Genomic DNA, 22,437 nt, shown 5'->3' with positions numbered 1-22,437 from the left:
ATTTTTATTTATATAACAACATTAAGTTGTGTCATGTATATCAATATTGTAACACAACAAATTTTAAATTTACGTGTGTTTTCCTGCTAATATTCTAATATTGAAAAATAAACAAAATTAAGTATAACCTTTTGAAATAACCAATAATTTAATTTCAGAGTTAAAATTTATGAAATAATGTAAATCTTAAACTTTGAATTAAGTTAACTACACAACATTCTGTTCCTTGAATTCGTCCACTGAGTAGAATGCTCTAGACTACACATATTGTTTCAGTTTTCTTTTAAAAGATTTGTCATTAGATTCTAATCTAATACATTTTTGGAGTTTGTTGTAAAATCTGACTCCTGCTTGTGACAAGGTTTCGAAATAAATTTAGTCTTTTTGGGGGGGGGGGGGTGGGGGGGGGGGGGGGTGGGGGGGGGGGGGGGTGGGGGGGGGGGGGGGTGGGGGGGGGGGGGGGTGGGGGGGGGGGGGGGTGGGGGAAACATTGCTTCCATTTCTTTACACCTGTTTTGTAAAATATTGTATGCAAAAACATATATGTTATAACAAATATTACATTGGCTACCAAGATTACTCGGCTGTATCTGAAAGGACCATTATTGTTCGGACTCAATCGTTGTGTATGTTTATGTAAGACAAAAGTATATACAAAATGAGCTCGTAGATTAATACCTGAGACTGTTCAAGCATGTCCTGATACGTAGAGACATCCTTCCTAGACGCGGCTAGGGAGCGCTCCACGTCACGCACGGCGCACTGGCCTGTCGCAGCTTTTCCGCCATCTCCTCCCTGCCACTGCCAGCCTCCTCCAGCTCTTCCACCTTGGGATATAACAATGCTGTCAGAGGGGGAAAACACTATTCAATTAATTTAGTTTTCATATAGGGACAAGTCCATGAATTTTTAATTCCACGATTTTTATTCAATATTATTGCCCTAAATGTTGATTCTATTTTACTACCAATTCTTAATTTAGTTAATAAAAAACTCTTTCTAATCACAAGTTTTCTATAGTTCATAAAACAAACACACTAATTTATTGAAAAGCAGTTCTAAAACAATAAATAAATATTTCAACTTGAGTGAGTTCATCGCCATATATTGATTTGTTTGTAATGCTTAACACTACTTTTTTGAACACCTGAAGCAGAGGATAGATTCCAATCCTTGAAACCTAGTATCCTATTCTTGTAACATATAACAATGACAAATGTCTGAAATCCAGTTAACATTTCAATCAAGTTAATATACTACTTTAAGCGAATTAAAAATTACAATTAATCTTAATAATACCACTAGTGAAAAAAACATTAAAATGTAATTGTTAAGTTATGATGTATTAAAATCCAATTAAAAATGTACACTATTTTAATTTTTTTGTACAAAACAAATTTCAGGCAGCAAAAACCTTTTAAATTTATTATTTTATATTTAAACTATAAAATTTTTCAATCTTTCAATGTGTAACGAGACTGAATCTTCGAAATAATTTATTTTCATCATAGTATGGTGATGTGGTTCTGAGCTGATATTTTTGTATAAGAATATTAAACATTAATTAGCTGATCGACTTAAAGTTATACAGCCAAATTACGATCAGGCATCCTCTCCAGATTTATTTAACATCGTAATATATTGATCTGCAATATCTAGCGCATCCGTGTGAATTTAACCAGTGTTCCCCTAAGAAATAAGGTATTACTAACCAATCCACTACAATTGGTGAAACCAAAGTTAATTTATTTATTGTTATTAAACGCCCTACAACATAATTTGAATATTAATTTTATAGAAAACAGTGAAGAATAAACATTCCAAATGTATAGCATAAATTTGGAATTTCCATTTTGTTTTTAATATTTTAAAAGTCTGTTACTTTTTCTGGACAGACTCTGTAAAGTACAGGGATTGACAGTTTTAACCCATGACCACTTTTAAACTTAATCTCTTTTTTTAATAGGATGAACTTATGCCATATAAAATTTGGAAAGCCTAACATAACTAAAAAAACAATAGTATTAGCCAACACAATAGTGAGCAACTCACCATACTTAATGCTAAATTACAGTTATAATTTAATTTTTTTTTCTTAAAATTAACAACATTATCTATTTATTTATTATAGCAGTAGGTGCATTATGTTTATCATGGTAATGTTATGAACAATTTAAGCTATTAATTGTCTGCATGAATCCACTCCTTACAATTATGAATTAACTAATTTATTTTCAAATTGGAAGCCAAGTTATTTACTTTCTAATTTTTTTAAAGAAAATGAATGTTTTTATAATTTAACACATGGAGGAAATACAAAAAACAACAATTATAGTGCTGTAGACTGATATCTTACTCTGTAGGTTATGGTCTTTGGTTTAATAATAATTCTTCAAAACAACTAAGGTTTCCAAAATTAAGCAAGCATAGTTGCACATATGCCATGCAGCATATAATTAAACGAGAAAAGGAATAAATAATAATGATTTCATTTATTTTGCGTAACTATTATTAATATAATGTAAAAATATAAATATATATGTACCACAATGAATACCAAACTCTACTAAACAAAGAATAAAACTTTTCTTAATACTGTAGTATTTATTAAAATTTTTATGTATGGAAACTGTATTTCTTTGGATTGTCTATCATAAAAAATACACAATCACCCATTAATAAAAGCTTTTCAGTTAATTTTACAAATATAACAGTATATGTTTACAAAGTATTGCATGTAAAAAATGCTTTCTCTGCACCTTTCGACTGAATATATTTTATTAAAAAATGTAACAATAATAATTATTTCTACTGTATTTTATTTATCTTACTCTAAAATACAGGAATTGAAATATATGCAGGTTATTGTTGTGAATAAAGCCTCTTTTCTATTACAATTTAATACACCAAAAAATTACATAAAAATGTAATCTACCACATTGAAACATTTATAAGTTCAATTTACGATTGTGGTATAACGCAAAAAATCCATGTATTTTACACATAAATTATTAAAATGTATTGTTTAAAGACATTTGCAAATGTCTTCTCAATAGAAAGTGAATAAGATAACAAAAGCTTAAGATCCGAATCACAGATTAATTTTGTTTGGATTATCTTGAAAGAAACCAAATACAACTAAACGTATCAGAAAACGGTTTTTTCGTAAATTTAAAAGTTCATTTAACTGTCATGAGAATCTGCCCCAAAGTTCTGAGATATGTTGTGATGGACTTGTCAAACTTAAAGAAAGTTGAAAGCACTTTAACTTTGGTATCAAAGGACTTCAAAGAGTAGAATTTTCCATAGATGGAAAATACGGAAGCCACTACATTCATAACATGAAATCAAAAACACTCACAAATCAAGCTACAAGTTTAAGCTTCAATGAAAAATTCTGAAGTTATATATTACAATGGACTGACAGAGCTGGGAATTAATAGCAAGTTGATTAGATGTATGCTTCATTGCCTTAGGCCAAAAAAACGACAGAGTTTGCGTAACAGTGTGAAACAAACCACTGCAATGGTTTACATTAACGTTGAGCCCAAGGCATTCAAGTTCGGCACAACTTTTAGGCACCAATCTGCTATGGCAGACATCTGTATCCCAAACCGCTACGTCTAAAGAAAACTGTGTACATAACTTTTTTTCATCATTGTAACAATAGTTTCAAACGCCTTTACTCTATTTTCTTAGCAAATTGGAACATTAGAAAATTGTCTGTATGGACTAAGTGACAATACAAAAATACACCTGTAACCAACCACTGCATGATTTGCCAGCTAAATCTTTGTCATCAGGTTTTATTATGTCAAATTGATAACCCTCCTACATGAAAAAATATTCCTCACACTAAAAATGTCTACAAAATCAAGACCACTGTTATGGATCAAATTTCTATCATACCTTTAATTCATGTTGAAGTGACAATGTCATAGGTTGATACACAACATATTTTCCTTAATATTAACTTTCGTTTTAAATTTTCATCACAATGTTGCAAATTAAGATCTATCTCACAAATGTTTAAATTTGGTAAACTCAGTTTCATGTGATGCTATAGAGATATATATCGTTCTTCAGTATCTCAGAACTTTTAGGTTGACCCTAGTAAACAATAATGTTTTTGAGATTAGTGTGCCCGCCCAACACCACGTCGTGTTAGTACAAGCGTTAGTATGGGAGCAAGCTGAGACATGCGTTGACACAGCAGCAAGAGTAAAGATCTCACCCTAGCCTTCAAGGCGGCCACTTCCGCATCGGCCAACACTACACGTAGTTGGCTCTGAAACAGTCCACACGTAATGCCCTATTGTTGGCAGGTTATATCGCTTCCTCTCCTCATCAGGAGTTTACATCACAATTTGTGCAAGTTACCAAGATCTAGCAGCCATTGAGGATACAACGTAAAAGAAAGATGTTTTACAATTTCTTTGTACGTATAAGTTATGATGGCTTTTAGTCCTAGTTTATTCTAGAACTATAAATAAAAAATGGATAACCAGGTATTCTTGTTAAAAAATACATGACAATTATTGAGACACTTTCAAACTTGCGTCTTTATCAATTACACTCACATGAGAGAGATTCATTTGAGCTCGAAATGGCTTTTACGCTGAATACATAATATTACAGAATGTGCCAATATTTACAATTTAAACAAAGTACATTGTAAGAATGAAAATAAGATTGAAATGCAATACACCATATAATTTATAAGTGCAGCACCAAGTATAAAGTTTACAAAAGTGACATAATTAGAGGTATAAACTGCATCAGTAATGGAAATACCAATACATCATGAAGTACCTTGTATTGAAAATGCAATACGTTTGTAACCGAGTAATCTCCATACAACTTCAATTAAGGCTGTTGACAGCTTCTGTCCACTTTTTCCGTTTAAAAATACAATAATCCTTGAGTCAAGCCACTTCTATTAACCCCTTAAACGGTTTTTTTTTGAGTACCTAAAAATTATAATGTTTTTACTGAATTATTTATTTTTTTACTGGTTCTTTTCAAGAGATGAGTTTTGTATAGTTTCAATGTATACTATTTTTTGTAAAATAAAAAGATAAAAAATACTTTGTAGTGTCTTTTTTTTAATTGTTGTTATTTGTTTTATGTATCATGCCCACTAAAGTTATTCTTCAATTTCTGCGTTTCCATGTTATCAACCACGCCAAACGAAGCCAATCGTCTATATTAGTGAATAGGATATTTTCCAATGGTAACAATATAACACTTGGTATTAGAAACCAATTAAAACTACTGCAGGACGGGGTTGACATGCAACAAACAAGGTGGTAAGCTGTTCTGGCACTGTTGCGACTTACAGCGTATACATCACTAAGGTTGCAAACACTAACTGACAGAGGAACACAAGGAATTGCTGACAAAAACGCTAGTTAGAACAACGCTAGAAACTAATTGTGCTACGTTGGCAGTTGTCATAGAAATGGCTATCTTGCAGCAATATTACGGAAGATAACGGAATAAAACTGAATAAAACGGGAAACAATATAAATGTATTAAATCATGTAGCACAACTTTCTAAGGCCAATTTGTTATGAATGGTAATTATTTAAAAAACACGTTGAAGGGGGGTTTAAAAATCATATAAATTTAAAACCACATAAACCCATAACGAAATTAAAACCTAGCTAATTTTTTGAGCAAAAGATCATTTCCACTAATTTACACATTAAAATTTGTATATGTTATTACCTCTTTGAGATTCAAACATGAAAATTCAACTATTTGGTTCATTTGAAACTTTCTCATCGTGTGAAGTTAAATTTGGCAGCTCCGAAGCAATAATAGGAAATTTCTCAACTATTTCTAATGAATATTTACTCCTCCTCATTTATCACTGTAGACACAGAGAAAATTTTCAATCTTCAACACCAATATTTTCTCAAAAAAATCTCAGAGTAAAAAACTTTAGCCAAAAATTATTGTTTACATTCCGTAATAAAATATTATGTTATCCATTTTTATACACCAGATTTTTCCTTTGAAATTTTAAGATTGATCACACTTATATTAGTTACTAATTTTTGCATAGCAATATAAAAAATGCTTTTAGAAAGTATATATAATTACTTGTCAATTACTCACATTTTTTAACATTGGACTGTATAATGTCGGAGACTTGCATGCTCTGAAAATAAGAAAATTGTAGAACGGGTATTCATAGAAAAAAAACAGCATTGTTGTACCTCACAAAACCATGCTCAGAGAGCAGTTTAATGTGGCTTCTGAATCTCCTTGTCCGCCTACATAGTTGCACAAATAATTACACTGGCCTTGTTCCAGATTTAATCCAACAACACTGGAATAAGAATATTTCAGAGGACAAGTGATTGAGACTATTTTGATGTTGAACATTACTAAACAACAAAATTCAAATTGGTTTTCACATGGGGGGGGGTGGGGGGGGGGGGGGGTGGGGGGGGGGGGGGGTGGGGGGGGGGGGGGGTGGGGGGGGGGGGGGGTGGGGGGGGGGGGGGGTGGGGGGGGGGTTCTCTATCTACTTGCGGGTCATCTTCCTGACATGATAAAAAATGGTAGTTACTTCAAAAAGTAGATTTAAAGGTGCAGTGATGATGTACCAAGTTTTATTGCTTTACCTGTAATCGTACGGGAAATTATCAAGCTCGTGTGGGACTTTCTACACCTTGAGTTATATCGCATAATAACTAGTAGTAGATAAAGACAAGTATAAAAGTGGCTTCCAAAGTAGTCACTAAAATTTAGTAGTAATGCATATTTCAATACACTACTAAGCAGCCACCTTTATCACAAATATAACTGATAAGCAAACAAATCTGAATGGTTTTGAGAATTGGTCATTACTTGCAGACAGGCTTCCCTAGTATAACAGCCAGCCTGCAATATATATATATTAAGTGGTCCGTAGTGAGCTCTGGAGATTGATAGTGAAAACATGGAGGAGTAAGGAAGAGAAGCCTAAAAAATTGGTTTATTTCCCAGTAGTCTTATTTATGACTTTCTAGTCTGTCTTAACAATAGTACTGGTTGTAAGCCGGAAAAAATCGATTGCATTGACAAAACGAGTATGTAACCCCAAATAATTAAATAAGTCATATTCTTTGTTTCAATGCGTATTAGTACAATCACTGCTAAAACGAGATTTGAACTTCAAATTCAGTTTACCTATAAAAAAAGAAATTAATCAATTTCAGCATAAGAATTATACCATTTATTTATTATCTTAGTTATAAATCCTTCAAATAATACATGAATGATTTATAGACAAGAATGTAATGTTTTAAAAAATTTATTTTCACAAAATGTGCCACGTTTTGTAATATTTATTTACTAGTTTAATTGTTGTTGTGAAAAAATATTTTTATATATAACTTTGGAGGGCCTTAGTACCTCAAAGAAAATGTACAGACTCATTTTCGGTGGGAAAAAACTTCTTACTAGGACCTTTGATTTAGCTTCTGAGTGGTTTTATAGATTTTGAAACACTTTTTAATCATGAGATGGAAAAATATGATTGCTATTCTCTTGAGAATCTGTTTTTAACATGCATAAGTATGCAGGTCATCGCAGGACCAATTATAACGATCTATACTCTGCTTGTTAGATCATCCAAGTGGAGCAAGAGCTGGTTGAGACCCAGCGGAAGGCGGGTCTGCCGGTCCACCTTCCCCACGACTGTAGCCCACTACGACTCACCACCCCACAATTGACTCGCCGTCCCACTGCAGTACAGCCGCTGTTACAGCAACTGGGTGCTGAGATCTCAGAGGCAGAAGACAGTCCGGATGAACAGGACAAGACCGCTACTGTCGAGCGCAAGGTTTGTTGAGTTTATCGTAAAGTTAATATGTTCACAACAACTGCTTATTTCCAGACATTTTTACTTGCCGTTTTTTAAATAGTAATGGCAAAAAACCATAATAGTTAAAAAAAAAATTAAATATCTAAATATAACAAGAATAGTATGTAGGCTTCACTATTTTGCACACAAAAAATTATTTCAATATGTTTTTTCAACGTTTCCTCGTGCGCCCCAAGGCGTATTTAAAAAATTATACAATTGTGTGCCCAACGGGGTATACAATAGTCCGAGGTATTTATTTAAGTGTGGGATCAAATTTAACTAACCACCCCTGAGGGGCAAACAACAAAAACTTAATAAGGAACTGCATAACAATGTTTATCCCATCGGACGCATTATGCGTTTTACAAAAGCCCGGTGTGTACATGATCAGGCACACAACGGAAGTTGTGAAAGATCGAGTGTACTCTATGGGGTACGGTTCGAGGACTTTAACTGCGCACGTGACCTTGAGTGTGTGGTGATAGGTGAGAGGGGTGGCAAGGTAGCATTATGCGCTGCGTCCCGAAAACATTTCCTGTGACTCATGTGTAAAACCCTCCTTTCAGGAATCGTAATGACCCAAATAACTCATCACACTCACTACAATCAGTCTGTTTTGTGAGTGCTGATTGTGGTGGAATTGAATAATAAGAGAATACCAATAATACGACTTATCCTTGTTTTTCAGTTGTTATAGTGTTGTTTAACGTGTTTTTGAAAATAACGTATTTGTCAATACTAATCTGCAAATCAAAATCGTGAGTTTAAAGTCGTTAAAGAGACTGTTGCGCCTTCATCTCAGCGGCTAGCTTGTAAACGCAACCCGCCACACAGATAGCGTTTAATTGTTGAAAGGGTAGTATTTGGGCCCTACGAGCACAGCTAAATTCCTCCAACTGTACACGTTGTGGACATGTTAATGATCAGAAGTTTTGCTAGTACTCCCTCTCTAATCTCATTGAAGATTGAAGAAATGCATATGTGATTAATTTACTTGACTACAGAAACTATGAACAGACAATTGTTAGTTTACTGACTTGTTACCCAACATTAAATGGGCCACCTTTTACGATAATTTTGCGTTTGTTTATTTAGGGACATCATCAATTTTTCATTAGTTAAGAATTGATTTCCGTTTCCATTGATTCCATAGTCTACAGGAAATATGTTTGGCTTTTTAAAAACCTGTTGTAATTTTTGAACCTCGTCTCTGTTGTAGGTGCCAGTGAAGGAAGAGTTTGACCGTGCTGTGCCACCCCACGAGCTGCTGGACTCGTCAGCCCACAAGAGCAAGGCAGAGTTGGCTACCAGGGGAGGACTGGCAAATAGACAGCTGCCTACAGGCAAGCGTTCCGGAGGTCTCAGCAACAGCAGCTCGGTCAGTGTGCAGTCTCGGAATCCTGAAAAAAGCCAAAGCTTATAGTGTTATGATCATCTGTTGATGTGTTTCTGTAATAAGGATATTAAGAAATTGAATTTAATAGTTTGGTGTTGGTGTAGGAAAAGGAGCTGATATCTAAATGGTTTAAAGGGTCAGCTTTGTGCCTGAGTTAAAGATAGTGCAGATTCAAATCCAGTCTATGTACTGGAACTGTTTATTTCTATCTGTAACAACTTTCCACCTCATTCAGTTTTATGACAATAAGCACCGGCTTTGATCTTTGCAAATAGACAGAATGAAGCAGAAAAGGACACCTATCTTTATTTTAAAAATCTATAGAAAAACTCTGTCTTGTCTTAGTTAAATTGTGCAAACTAAGTTTACATTCAGATATGCTTGTTTCTTGCACTGATACTCGTATAAAACTTTCAAATTATCTTTTTTTTAATCGCTGTCTATTAAAAAATGTGTGGTGCTCCACCGGTGGGTCATGTAACAATAGTTTTCTGATACTATCTGAAAATTAACTGGCTGCACTTTAGATGTTGAAAATATGTTCATAGACACTATTAATTACTTCAAAACATGTCTATAAAAAAATAAGGGTATTTTCTTTCTTTTATTTTATTGCATTATTATTTTAAAAAGCGATAATTTCGCCCATTGCGAATTTGTTAATTGCAATGTGATACAAGTTTTGCTAGGGTGTTGGAGAGGTAACATGTATTCTCTTGTGACAGGACTATGGACTGGACGAGAGTAACGAGGGCTCAGATGATGAGGATCGGAGACGGACTTTCGCACAACAGTATGGGAGTGAAGTCTGGCATTCAGGTAACACGCTTTGTTATTTTTCATTTTAAGTGATCAAATAATAAGAACACTAACCCAGTAGGGATCACTTCTGGCTGGTTTATACCTACCAGTTGAACCCACCACTGGGCACAGCAAAAACCGATGTGCCACTTCAATCTGGGGCCACCTTATGGATGTCCAGTAGCAGCACATCACTAACCGCAAATGTTGAGATTCTGGGGTTCATGGGCAATTCGATAGGTCTAATCTACTGTGGAAGATGACTGTTGGAGTTGGTGGGGTTTGTTCCCTTACCCTCAGAGGTTCTTGTTAACCTCAACAAGGGTGTGCCACCCCCTGCCTACTTTGACAGTAGAGGCTCGTTCAGAGCTGGCCTCCCCTTCTTCCAGGATGACTTTGAGATGTAGTGCCCTAATTCTTCCTCATGGATCTCGATAGGAGGCGGCCCCTACTCCTTAACCTTACCCATCCTGGATATCCTATGACTCCGGAAGCAGCGCAAAGGTTCTTACAGGACTAAGTGCAATGTATAAGCTTCTAGTCCTAGGAGAAAAAAAAAAAAAAAAAAAAAAAAAAAAACCAACACTAATGTTTTGATGTACGTCAGTAGTCAGTATGTCTGCTGCATATACAGGTTGTTCACTAAAGGGTGTCACAGTTGAGAGGTATCAGCTATTTGTCGCTCCCGATTTGTGCAAGTGTACCATTAATATGGTCTTGCTCACTTATGCATTGACAGATTTTGTTGTAAAAAGTACTGTTGGAATTTTAATCAAAACTTAAAAATAGTTAACATCTTGTATTTTTTTAACTGTTGCAAAACAGCTGATAGCTTTCTTCAACTGATAGAAGCTGCGTTGCTCCTGGCTTGTGCAAACATGCCTATAAAGTGGTCATGCTCGCTTATGTGGTGACGGATTTCATTGCAATAGGTAGCATTGGAATTGTTATAAAAACAACTAAATATTCGGTATCTTTTGCATTTTTATAACTATACTGACTTGTTATTTGACTTTTAAAATTTTCATTAGGGGCCATTTTGTTATTAAAGCAAATCACACAATTATATTTTTAAACTTTGCTCTTTTGTATTACTATCTATGTGCAAAGTTTGGTGTCTGTAGCTTTACTAGTTCTAGAAATATTAAGTTTTTTATAAAAAATACAATGTATGCTAGCAGTTAACCAAGACATTTATTTATATGACATTTGCTGTTTTAAATTATGTGTAATATCACCCTTTTGTAATCACCTGTATATTCAGGGTGTCACAAACTTTTGTAGCTGATAGTACTCATGATTCCAAATAAAAAATATCCTATAAACATAATATGTCGGGAATGTGTTGTTTAGCCACTAGTTGCTGTTGTCTATAAAATAAATATCTCTAGAACTAGTAAAACTACAGATACCAAACGTTTTTACATAAATTATGACAAATACAAGGAAAACTTACAAAAAGTAAATATTTGATTTTCTGTAATATTATCAAAATGGCGCCTGTTGAAAATATTTCAAGTCAAATAATAAACAAAACAAGTATAGCTATACAAAATTTATAATTTATCATATGTTTTGCAAATTTTATTAAAATTCCAATGATACATTCCTTAACTAAATCCATCTATGAATAAACATGCACATTTCTTATGTATGCCTCTTGAATAGATGTAAACAAACAGTAAATTTCATACATTTTTTATAACTGATGCCAAACAGCTGTTGCATTTCAACTGACAAAATATTGGTTGCTCCCGGTTTGTGCAAATGTACCTTTAAAGTGGTCGTGCTCGCTTATGCATAGATAGATTTTTTTAAAGTACCGTTGGAATTCTTATAAAATTGCAAAATAGTTGGTAAATTTTATATAACTATAGTGGGTTTTTTTTTTATTTAACTACACATTTTCAACACATGCCATTGTTTTAATATTAAAGAAAATCACACTATTCTATTTTTAAGTTTTCATTTTATTTGCCATACTATAAGAAACGAAATAGTGGCAGTATGATGAATAAACATATAACTAAAGATGGCCACTAATGGCTTATAAATTAATTTTGGTGTTTAAAATGTCATGCGCAGGTCAACTGGCTGGACCTCCTCCGTCTCTGGCCGAGCAGCTGAAGCAGGTGCTGGCGGAGAGAGAGCGGCGCACTGCAGAACTGACCTCCTCAGCCCCACAATCCTTGGAGGATGAGTTCAGTCAGGCGGTCAACGAGGCTAATGCCAGGAGTGAGTCATATTGATTTGCCAGCTTCTAAAGATTATGAAAGAAACAGGATATTTCTGCCACGGGATTTTTTCTAGACATTGCTTTGTTACTACACATGGGAGATTTCAATGTCTGCAAAATCCAATGGATGTTTTGATGTTTAATTTGAAAATGCACCACATTCTTGTTTACCAATGGGAGCATCACATTTAACATTTAAGCCTTTTAGTTTGTTTATAGCTTCTCAACTTTGTTAGGCTTCACCTCACGTTTTGAGGTAAAGTGAGATTCGTTGATGGAATACTGACTCATTACAATACCCCGAAATCATTTTTAACCTTGCTTGTGAGCAATTTGTATACCTTTAAAATTTTCTCGAGCGTGCGTACACTGACTGTTTGGTAACTTAAATCAACAGGTAAAAGTCAAAATGATGTTCAAAATTGACATTTGCTATGTTAAAAAAAAATACTCACAATTATTATGTACTTGCAAGGACAGGAAGGGATTAGTGAATTCTTATAGTAGATGTCTCGTACTTGTATGATATGGAGTTTTTCATTGTGTATTGCTGCACTGTTTCAGTCAAGAAAGCCTGTATCCCTCAGTCACTGGGATCACAGTTCGCGTGGCAGCAGAGTTCTCCATCGTCCTCAGGCAGTGTGTCCCCCGGCATCGTCACGGCGGACCCTAGTCCTTCCAAGCTTGGCTCCTCAGGTAACCTTGTCATTCTGTGCTGATAGCAATACTTCTTCTCAACATTATTGTACATTCTGTATGTTTTTACATGCCGGTAGTCTACAAAGAAATTTTATCAGTTCATTCATTATCTATGTGAAAATAAAGAATAAAGTTCGTTTAAAAATATGCCTAGTAATGGCCAGCTAAAGGTCACACCTGTATTTCAGCTCCTCCCGTGATATTTTATCATACCAAAATCTTTGGGACATTATTAAAAGGCTAAAAGTACTGTACGATATTTAACCAGAAAATAAAATAAAACGGGTTCTCAATTTTTTATTAAAAAGTAACAATATAGTAGTAGATTAAATGAAATACTCATCTGAATCATGAGGATAGAAAGTAGCATACTGTATGAAATATGTCATAATGAATTTGAAATGTTCATTTCTATCATAACATACAGGTATGCTCATGAAATCAGGGAAATCCCTTCTTGGAATTAATTTTATAACATTTCTGTATAAAATTTTTCTTGCATACATACTATACTTTCCGTTCTTGACAACATGAATTGGGTGAAAGTAACGATGAGAAAACAAGTCAAGGTTGGATGTTGTTGTAGACTCAAGTGACGTGTGGAGTCCTCCGCAGCCGTCAGACCTCAACTCCTCGACTGTCAGCGACAAGAAGTCTTCCTCACACATCTGGCATACGGCCCCCGTAACTGACTGGTCTAAGGAACAGGTATGTCTCAATCAATGCCTAAACTGATATAAGTAATAAATTCTCGTGATGGCAACAGCTGTGCATTCGGCAGATCTTTAGAAAATCAGGTTTTTCTTGGGTACACTTAGGTTAATTTGGTTTCAAAACAATCATTTAATTGTATAATAATCAATATAACATTATTTCTTAGGCTTACAAGAAAAATTGTATAACTATTTTTTACTATTCTGGTTCACACCATGTCAAAACATTATACTCTGTTATGTTCTATAAATTCATCCACTCTAAACGATCCATTAGAATACACTGGAAAAAAAATTTCATAGTAGAATTTTTTATATATTAAGGACTTTATTGAATAATATGACCCTTTTTTGTATGACACATTTCTAACCAAAAATCTTCTTTTGTTGTTGAGGCCTAAGTTAGGGATTTCATTTTATCTTGTGTTATCAAATTGATATTAACACTTAATGTTCATAATCATTGGGGTTAAATTATTAGCTTAGGTTTGTCCTGTATTTTTATGTTTAAATTGCTTACAATGTTGGGTATTTTCCATAGGTTATCTTTTTTAAATCTTTTAATGTAAAATAGGAATTTAATTTTTAGTATCTAGAAAACAAAAAGTTAAATCCTTTTGTATAAATCTGATATCTTTTGTTTCTCTGTTTCCTTTCCAAGTACGTATTACAGAAGAGTTGGTGTTTCTTTTGTTAACGTTTTCTCAAATTTCAAGTAAGAAAAATTGTGACCTAACGGTGATGTGAATAAAGTGAAGTAATTGCTTCTACTTGGGTATATTTGAGCAATTGCTTTATTTAAAGTGAATAAAACAGCTAACAAATTCTTAGCCGAGGAATTGCTCGAGTTTTCCTGGAGTGAAGTAATCGCACATAAAATGAAGTGAATAAAACGGTGGTGCTTCATTATTTTGGAGCAATTGCTCGATAAAAATGAAGCAAGCCATAGGGCACGCTTCATTCCTCGACTTAGGCGGTAATGTCAACATGGCCGAGTTCATGTACGTGCGAGCTCGCAAATTTTATGGTGAACGAAGAGAAATTACCCGTTGTAAGGAGTTGCTCCGGTTTGAGAGTGAAAGTGTGGACTTCTTAGCCCATGAGTTTTTGCCCGAAAATGAAGAAAACTAGAGGTAAAGCTCTATCACCAAGACAAAAGATGGAAGTTTTTTTGAGATTTGTTGGTGATCCCGGATTTCAAAGTGGTATTGGCGAAGATATGGGCATACACCGAACAACTGTATGTAAGACAATTGATTCAGTTCTGAATAATATTGTGGAAAGATCGGGTAACTGGATTCACTTTCCTGCAAGGAATAATGAAATTAATGAAGCAAAACTGTTGTGGCAAAGACGTTTTCGCCTTCCTACAGTAGTTGGAGCTCTTGATTGCACACACATCGAGATTAAAAAACCCACAAATTTGGGAGATGAGTACATTAATAGGAAGGGGTTTGCCAGTATCAATGTACAAGCGACTTGTGATGCCCAAGAACGTTTCACAAGTGTTTCAGCTGAATGGCCGGGAAGCGTACATGATGCCAATTAGCGATGTAATATCAAAATTTGATGGAGCTGCCCGTTTGCTTGGAGACTCGGGTTATGGAGTATCACCATGGCTAGTAACACCTTTTAAGCCAGCTGCAGGAGATGCACAAGTGAATTTCAAACATTGCGCATGCGAGGGAGAGGGTAATTATTGAAAGGTGCTTTGGACAACTGAAACAAAGATCGGTGTTCCATCGGTATCGGATTGAAGCAATTGCTTCAAATTTGAGAAGCAAGCAATACGTATGTAAAGCAATTGCTCAAGAATTTTCCGGAATCTTCTCCATTCATTGAGCAATTGCTTCACGAGTCAAGCACTTGTTTATTCACACCAAATTGAGAATATTCTTAAACTCGTGGCTAGTGCTTCATAGGCATTGCTTCATTTTATTCACTTCACTACTAGAATTATCTTGATTCCATTTTGCCCATAGAGAATCGAAAACATTTTGCAAGGAGTCTTTAATCAGCCCCAAGAGTATATAAATGTATGATGAGAGTTATTTTTATTGATAAAGATAGGTTTTAAGTTTTCTGAACTTCACTTACCAAATTAAAATTTACTATTAAGGACATTTTTCAAATCTAGCCATGGAAATCTTGAATCTAGGACGATTTAATGGAAAATTTTTGAATCTCAACTTGTGGTGTACAGGTGTGCCAATGGCTGCTGGCTCTAGGACTAGAGCAACATATCCCCCGGTTCCTGGAGCAAGGAGTGGCAGGGACCACCCTCTTAGCCCTGGAGTCCAGGGACCTCAAAAGTCTGGGACTAGGAGGAGAGGACAAACACAGGCTCAAGCGCAAGCTCAAGGAGTTGCGAGTTCAGGTGGAGAAGGAGAGAAGGCAGCATGACAAAGAGCGGAAGGAGAAGGAACGTCTGCTCAAGAAGGCGGAGAAACTCGCAGAGAAAGCCAGTCGCAGAAAGTAGTTAGTATGATTGCATAGTTTGAGCTCGAACACAAACCATATATAATGAACATTAGGCTAATTATTGTAACCATTATTGTAAAATATACATTAACCATTCTTTCAGCTTTAGCTTGTTGCAAGATTTTCCCGCTTCCATGGAATACCATTTTGTAACCTTTCAGGGAAATATCTATTATTGAGATATTGTTTGGAACACATTTGCTTTTTGTCCACATATTTTATTCATGACTTTCACAGTACAAATTTTGTATTTTAAAAATGTACTAAGAGTAAACTTTAATACTAGCCCTCGAGTATTACAACAATTTAATGTTTCCTAAATACTGTAACTTATTAGAAGTGACAAGAATAATACAAGATTGAACTGCAATGTTTTATAGTAAAGTTCTGCATAGAACTACATATTTGTTGCTTGATAGAACTTGACACATCTAGCGTTGCAGTGAGGTTATGTGTAGAGTGCATCTGTTAGAGTACATGTCTTCCAGGGCGTTGAGAGCTATGACACAGCTGCTTTATCATCATTCTGCTTTTTAGTACTGCCATCATACTTTTCAAATACTTATTAACAGTACTGTTTTCCTTGTTCATTGCATGTTTTCATGCCTAGTGATCTAGGAGGAATATATCAAACAATTTATCGTTCTCTTCATTATCAATGACTTAGCTGTTTTCCGTGGCTACGCACACTTTTAGTAAGCTTTGCCCGTGTATGAGCACTTCTGGTTCAAGAGAAATAAATTTCCAATGCCAATGTAGAGTTTGTTGCCATGATCAAGAAAATCTGTCAAAAGTGTATTTTTATAGCCATTGTACGTGTAAATGTACTTTATTATAAAGTGGTCTAGCACTCAAGCTTTAAGTTCAACCAGAAATTTATTTTAATGACAAATATACATCAAAAGTTAGCGCTTTCAAATAGTGTTTGGCTATTTAATATACTTACCTGTTTTGTAATTGCAGTTTATAATGTAAAAGCGCTTTGATACCTTTTATATTTTGCAGCATCCCCTGGTGGGAGTTACATCAATGGGCATAGGATATAAACTTTCTACGAGAAAAAATCAATATACATACAAATTTTTGTATTGATCGATCATATAGTTTCTGAGTCTATAAAAGACATACAAACATTCATATATTTTTTTTTAACTTCCTGCAGCTACTGTTTTACTGACATATTGTTATATTGTTTTTATAGTTCTTTGTATAAGACATGCAGCTTTATTGTAATAAAACGATACGATACAGACAAACATTTCTTGTACAAATAAGTATCAATTTGGATTTAGTATACCTTATTTGCTTAATTGTTTTTAAAGTATCTCCATATTATAAAGAATTTAATACCATTTACAATGATGTAAAATATGTAACAGTTTTGTTCAACTAGAGTTCTTAAATAATAAAAAACACAAGTGTGTTTTGCGACCCAATCAATTTATCCCCGTAGCGCCAAAACTATACCCCGCGTGTTGCTATAATTAAACCGTGATAGGATTAAGTTGGTTTGAGTGATATAATATATTACTGAATCTATATTAATTTGTAATTGTAGGTACTGTATGTTCTAGTATAATGTGGACTAAAATAAATCAAGTTAATCATCCACTATTTTTAGCCACTATCGGCTATTTTGTTTCTGCCATTGGCAGTTATCTGCGAAATCAAGTTATATATATATATATATATATATATATATATATATATATATATATATACAGAGTGAGTTTATGTCCTGGCACACCTGGATATAATTTAAACGGCCCGAGATATCTATGACCCTATCTATTATAACATATTTTTTTAATTTTTCAAGTTGTTGAAAATTTTGTCCCCCTTTTCTAAAGGGGGGCAACTAAACATTTTCAAATACAAACCCCTATCATGTGACCCCTCAATTTAAAGGGAACAAAAAAAGAAATCCAATAATGCAAACTAGAGGTCTCTACGTTTATTTTAACAGATTTTATGACAAATTTACAATTGAGTAAAGGGGGGGTGGTAAAGGGGGGCAACTAAACATTTCTAAATACAAACCCCTATCATGTGACCCCTCATTTTAAAGGGAATAAAAAAAATAAATCCAATAATCCAAACTAGAGGTCTCTACGTTTATTTGAACAGATTTTATGACAAATTTACAATAATAAAATCAGTAACTATCTTGTCTTGTTTATCGTAACTTGAGTCAACACTAACACAAATTCTAAAACCCAGTTACCTGTTTTAATGTAGCAGGTGTTCAAACTGTTCACCTTCGGCTGTTTGACAGTGTGCTAGACATGTGTAAAAACTTGAGACATGATAGGGGTTTGTATTTGAAAATGTTTAGTTGCCCCCCTTTACTCAATTGTAAATTTATCATAAAATCTGTTAAAATAAACGTAGAGACCTCTAGTTTGCATTATTGGATTTCTTTTTTTATTCCCTTTAAAATGAGGGGTCACATGATAGGGGTTTGTATTTGAAAATGTTTAGTTGCCCCCCTTTACTCAATTGTAAATTTATCATAAAATCTGTTAAAATAAACGTAGAGACCTCTAGTTTGCATTATTGGATTTCTTTTTTTATTCCCTTTAAAATGAGGGGTCACATGATAGGGGTTTGTATTTGAAAATTTTTAGTTGCCCCCCTTTACCCCCCTTTAGAAAAGGGGGGCAAAATTTTCAACAACTTGAAAAAATTAAAAAAATATGTTATAATAGGTAGGGTCAAGGTTTCACACAGATATCTCAGGCCGTTTAATTTATATCCAGGTGTGCCAGGACATAAAACTCACTCTGTATATATATATATATATATATATATATATATATATATATATATATGTATATAGGAAAATGTTTGAGAGTTACTGTAATGAGAAGCACAAAATTGTATTTCTCTTGTGATTTGTACTCAATGCTACTTCCTATTTTAATTGTTTCCATTTTTTGTCCAGATCTGGTCAAGACTTGACCGAGGAGACAGTCCCAGGTCCGGCGACACAGAGCATATCACCTACTTCTGGTTTTTATAATTGTTTTGATGAAAATTAGTGTAGCTAGAACAAAGTACATTAATGAGCTCTAGAAACGTAGAAACCGTATTGTACATTGTGTGTTCATCGTTTGGTGTTAAAACTAAATTTACTGTTACTGTCGACAAGTACTTGTAACATTCTATGTAATCCATTTAGCCAAGTCACTACTGCCATCGAAACGTCAAGTGCAATGTCTTTTAGGTGCAATCGTATCGTAATGTGCTGCATGGTATAACAGATCGTTTGAAACTATTTATATTTAATTTATTTTCGGTTAGTTCCTACAGAACTTTTGGAATATGTGTACTGTATTATCGTCGAAAATGAGGTTTGAAATCAAAAGGTCTGTGTTGTCGTCTGCCCCGTAGTGTTAGTTAGTGCGTCCATGACATTTAGCCGGGGACCCGTGACATTCCCGAGCCAGCAGTACTTGATTCCGTTTGTAGGGACCAAGCTTGATCTCTGTCCCCCCTCGGTGTCTATTGTAAATAATAAGCTTATCCACCATGTGATATACTCCTAGTGTTAGAGACGATATATGTGTCGCTGTTCGCAACAGTACAGCTTTTTGTGTTTGTATTCTGGCCGTCGTAAGTGAAGTAAGGTTTTACTTGAACGATTTAGACTACATTTTCAGTATAAGGCTCAAGTATTAAATTAATCCTTAGTTTTACAATAATTACAACTATTAACAGTATTGAAAAATACACCAAACGTTTAATAGCCGTATCGAACGTGATATTAATTTTCTGGATTGTCCATCGAATTGGTTGTGTTGTTTAAAAGTATATAAACGTAGCGTATGAAACTTACAACAATCTTAGCTGTGTTGCATTTTTGTTACGAAATAATTTAATGGTACTAGTTTTTTTACAATTTCTTTCATGTAAGATAATACAACCAGTATATTGTTAATAAATTATTGTATTATATTGTTAAGATTTTTGTTGTATCTCTTGTAATGTAATAGTGATTATTTTAGTCAATCTTTCCAGTGGCTTTGAAAATCATGAATTTTATTTGTTTTATGTTATTGTAAATTAACAACCTCGATGGGAAGTTTTTTAGCAGTTTTTTTTGAAAGATCATAGGTTTTATAGAGAGACTAATTAATGCATTGGTCGAACAAATCATAAACAGAGTAAGTTAAGTTGTAAGATATTTGTTTGTAAAAACCTCTTTTTTTACCATCAACTGTTTTTTCAAAGTTAATAAAACTTAGTAAAAACAGATGAAGTTTACAACTAACTCTATTGTACATTTTATCTAGACTAAAATGTTAATGCATAACAGTTTTGTAAATGGTCATAGTATTTGTATAAAAATGTATGGTTAATTTAGATTTAGTTATATATTTTAAACATTGTCTCTGGAAGTCGTAATATACTACATTTTTGTAGGCAAGTTTGAAGATTATTAATGTGTATTTAAAATTTTATAAATAAGTGTATGAATACAATCAAAAACATAAGTCAAAGCAAAAAAATGTAATATGGACTAGAAGTAATTTGATATTTATCTACAAGCTGTTACACTTTATGGTGATGTATGTACGAATTACACATTCACTGATGAATGTTTTAAAAGTCCTGAGGACAGTATATACACTACTCGTACTAGGTAAACAGTGCACAACCTACTCGGAGTTGAGCAATACGTCTTGAAAGGCAGCTCCTTTGTGATACCAGTTTTGCTAGTTCCTTTTTTTTTTGGTGGGTTCAAGGGAAAATCACTTTTGTAATATGAAAATCATTTAAAAGGACGGAAAGAGCTGGATAGTAAAAGTGGTTTTCAGGTATAAAAGTACGAATCTCAGCACACCCATCAACTTCCTAAATTCAAGTAAATACCAAAAGTTTGCCGAATTGCAGATGAAGATGGACGTGAAACTGTAAAAAATTAGTAATTTAAACTGTTTTCTGGTTAGCAAATTATTAGGGATGAAAGGAATTAGTTGAAATTCTCTGCAATGAAAATACTGGTGGTCTGGTTTAAAAAATAAAACATGATACCTTTAATCGTGATATCTTTTTGTTTCTGCAGATAAAGTTGATTGAGAAAGAATAGCATTTTGATAATGTAGAACGATTTAGAAACCTCATAAACTCAAATTAGCAAAAATGAAGGAACAAGCAAAATTGTACTTACTAAAAGTCTAACTGTAATCAGATACAGTCTTTCCAGACAATTTGGCCTAATGTTATTAATTAGAGAATAAGTTGTACAATGATTGCCTGGAGCAAGAAATGCATAATACACAATCTCCACTTGGTGCAGCAACATTTCAGAAACTTTGGTACAATGAAGGTACTTTGACGCTTTCGGTTACAACAAATCTTAATTTTAGTGCAGTAAATTCTTTTTTTCTAGTAGGTAATCACTGAGATTCTTTTGTTTTTTAACGAGATTTGAGCACATATAATTATGTAAAATTACCAGTGTTAGATGCTTGTAGAAAGAGTTTACCTTTCATTACGTTCGTTCTTATAGAGAAAGTTAACATTTTGGTGATGCCAAAATAAAAGTGTTTATAACAGCAATTGACTTAGAAACAATTGTTTGATTAGTAGTTTTGTACTAACCAAAGCAACCTTCTGTTGCTATACGATGCAAACTGGGGTTAAATTTTATTAAATAGTTGCCCACACTAATGTGATAGATAAATACTTCTTGTGCATCACATTAGTTACATATTTCTGCCAATTTTTTTTGGAGTTGGATCAGAACGTGGTGTTCATTGGAAATATTTTTTTTATATCAAAGAAAATATTCTTTACAATGATTACTTTTTTTGTTACTTACGATTTAGTAATGGAACTATGCTTGAACTCTACATTTTTATAGCCAGAAAAGGTCCATAACAAAAAAAACTCAGTAAAATATTTTAATCTAATTATCAGTATTTGAGTGGCTGTTTTTTTTATTAGATCTAGCAGAACAAAAAGGGTTGGGAAAGTCTAATTACGATTTATGCCTCATGTGAATAAAATAAAAGTAGAGTGCATTGTAACACAGCTGGATGTGTTCCGAGCTTAGGAAAGACTGTGTGGATAGTCCTAAAGTGCGCTATAATAATATAAATTGGTTTTTTGCCAGAAAGCATACTCATAAAGAGGTTATGAAGTTTTATAACAAAATAAGGGTGTCTGGTGTAAATTTCACAAGTGATTTTGTTACCGTTGATCTATTCTAGAGTTCATAGTTACTACTAAATTCAGAATCAAC

The 22,437-nt window shown here is 33.9% G+C and overlaps 1 protein-coding gene across 1 annotated transcript; it reads left to right on the top strand.

Annotated features, from left to right (window-relative positions):
• Positions 1–4,803: 4,803 nt before the first annotated feature.
• LOC124355557 (neurabin-1-like) lies at positions 4,804–20,737 on the top strand. Its single transcript, XM_046806720.1, has 9 exons — positions 4,804–4,815; positions 7,622–7,837; positions 9,081–9,239; positions 9,983–10,076; positions 12,144–12,293; positions 12,859–12,990; positions 13,580–13,701; positions 15,910–16,184; positions 19,132–20,737. Coding segments are annotated over exons 1-9 (1,161 nt in total). The 3' UTR covers positions 19,133–20,737.
• The last annotated feature ends 1,700 nt before the right edge of the window (positions 20,738–22,437 follow it).

This window comes from Homalodisca vitripennis, chromosome 2, assembly GCF_021130785.1.
Source record: "Homalodisca vitripennis isolate AUS2020 chromosome 2, UT_GWSS_2.1, whole genome shotgun sequence".
NCBI classification, from domain to species: domain Eukaryota; kingdom Metazoa; phylum Arthropoda; class Insecta; order Hemiptera; family Cicadellidae; genus Homalodisca; species Homalodisca vitripennis.
The sequence above is the reverse complement of the archived record's forward strand: the minus strand, read 5'-3'. Positions and strand labels throughout refer to the sequence as shown.

Excerpts from the sequence above, each read along its gene's own strand:
- LOC124355557 (XM_046806720.1), top strand. Across the intron at positions 10,077-12,143 it reads GAGTGAAGTCTGGCATTCAG|GTCAACTGGCTGGACCTCCT; the intron begins GTAACACGCTTT and ends TGTCATGCGCAG. Across the intron at positions 12,294-12,858 it reads CAACGAGGCTAATGCCAGGA|TCAAGAAAGCCTGTATCCCT; the intron begins GTGAGTCATATT and ends GCACTGTTTCAG.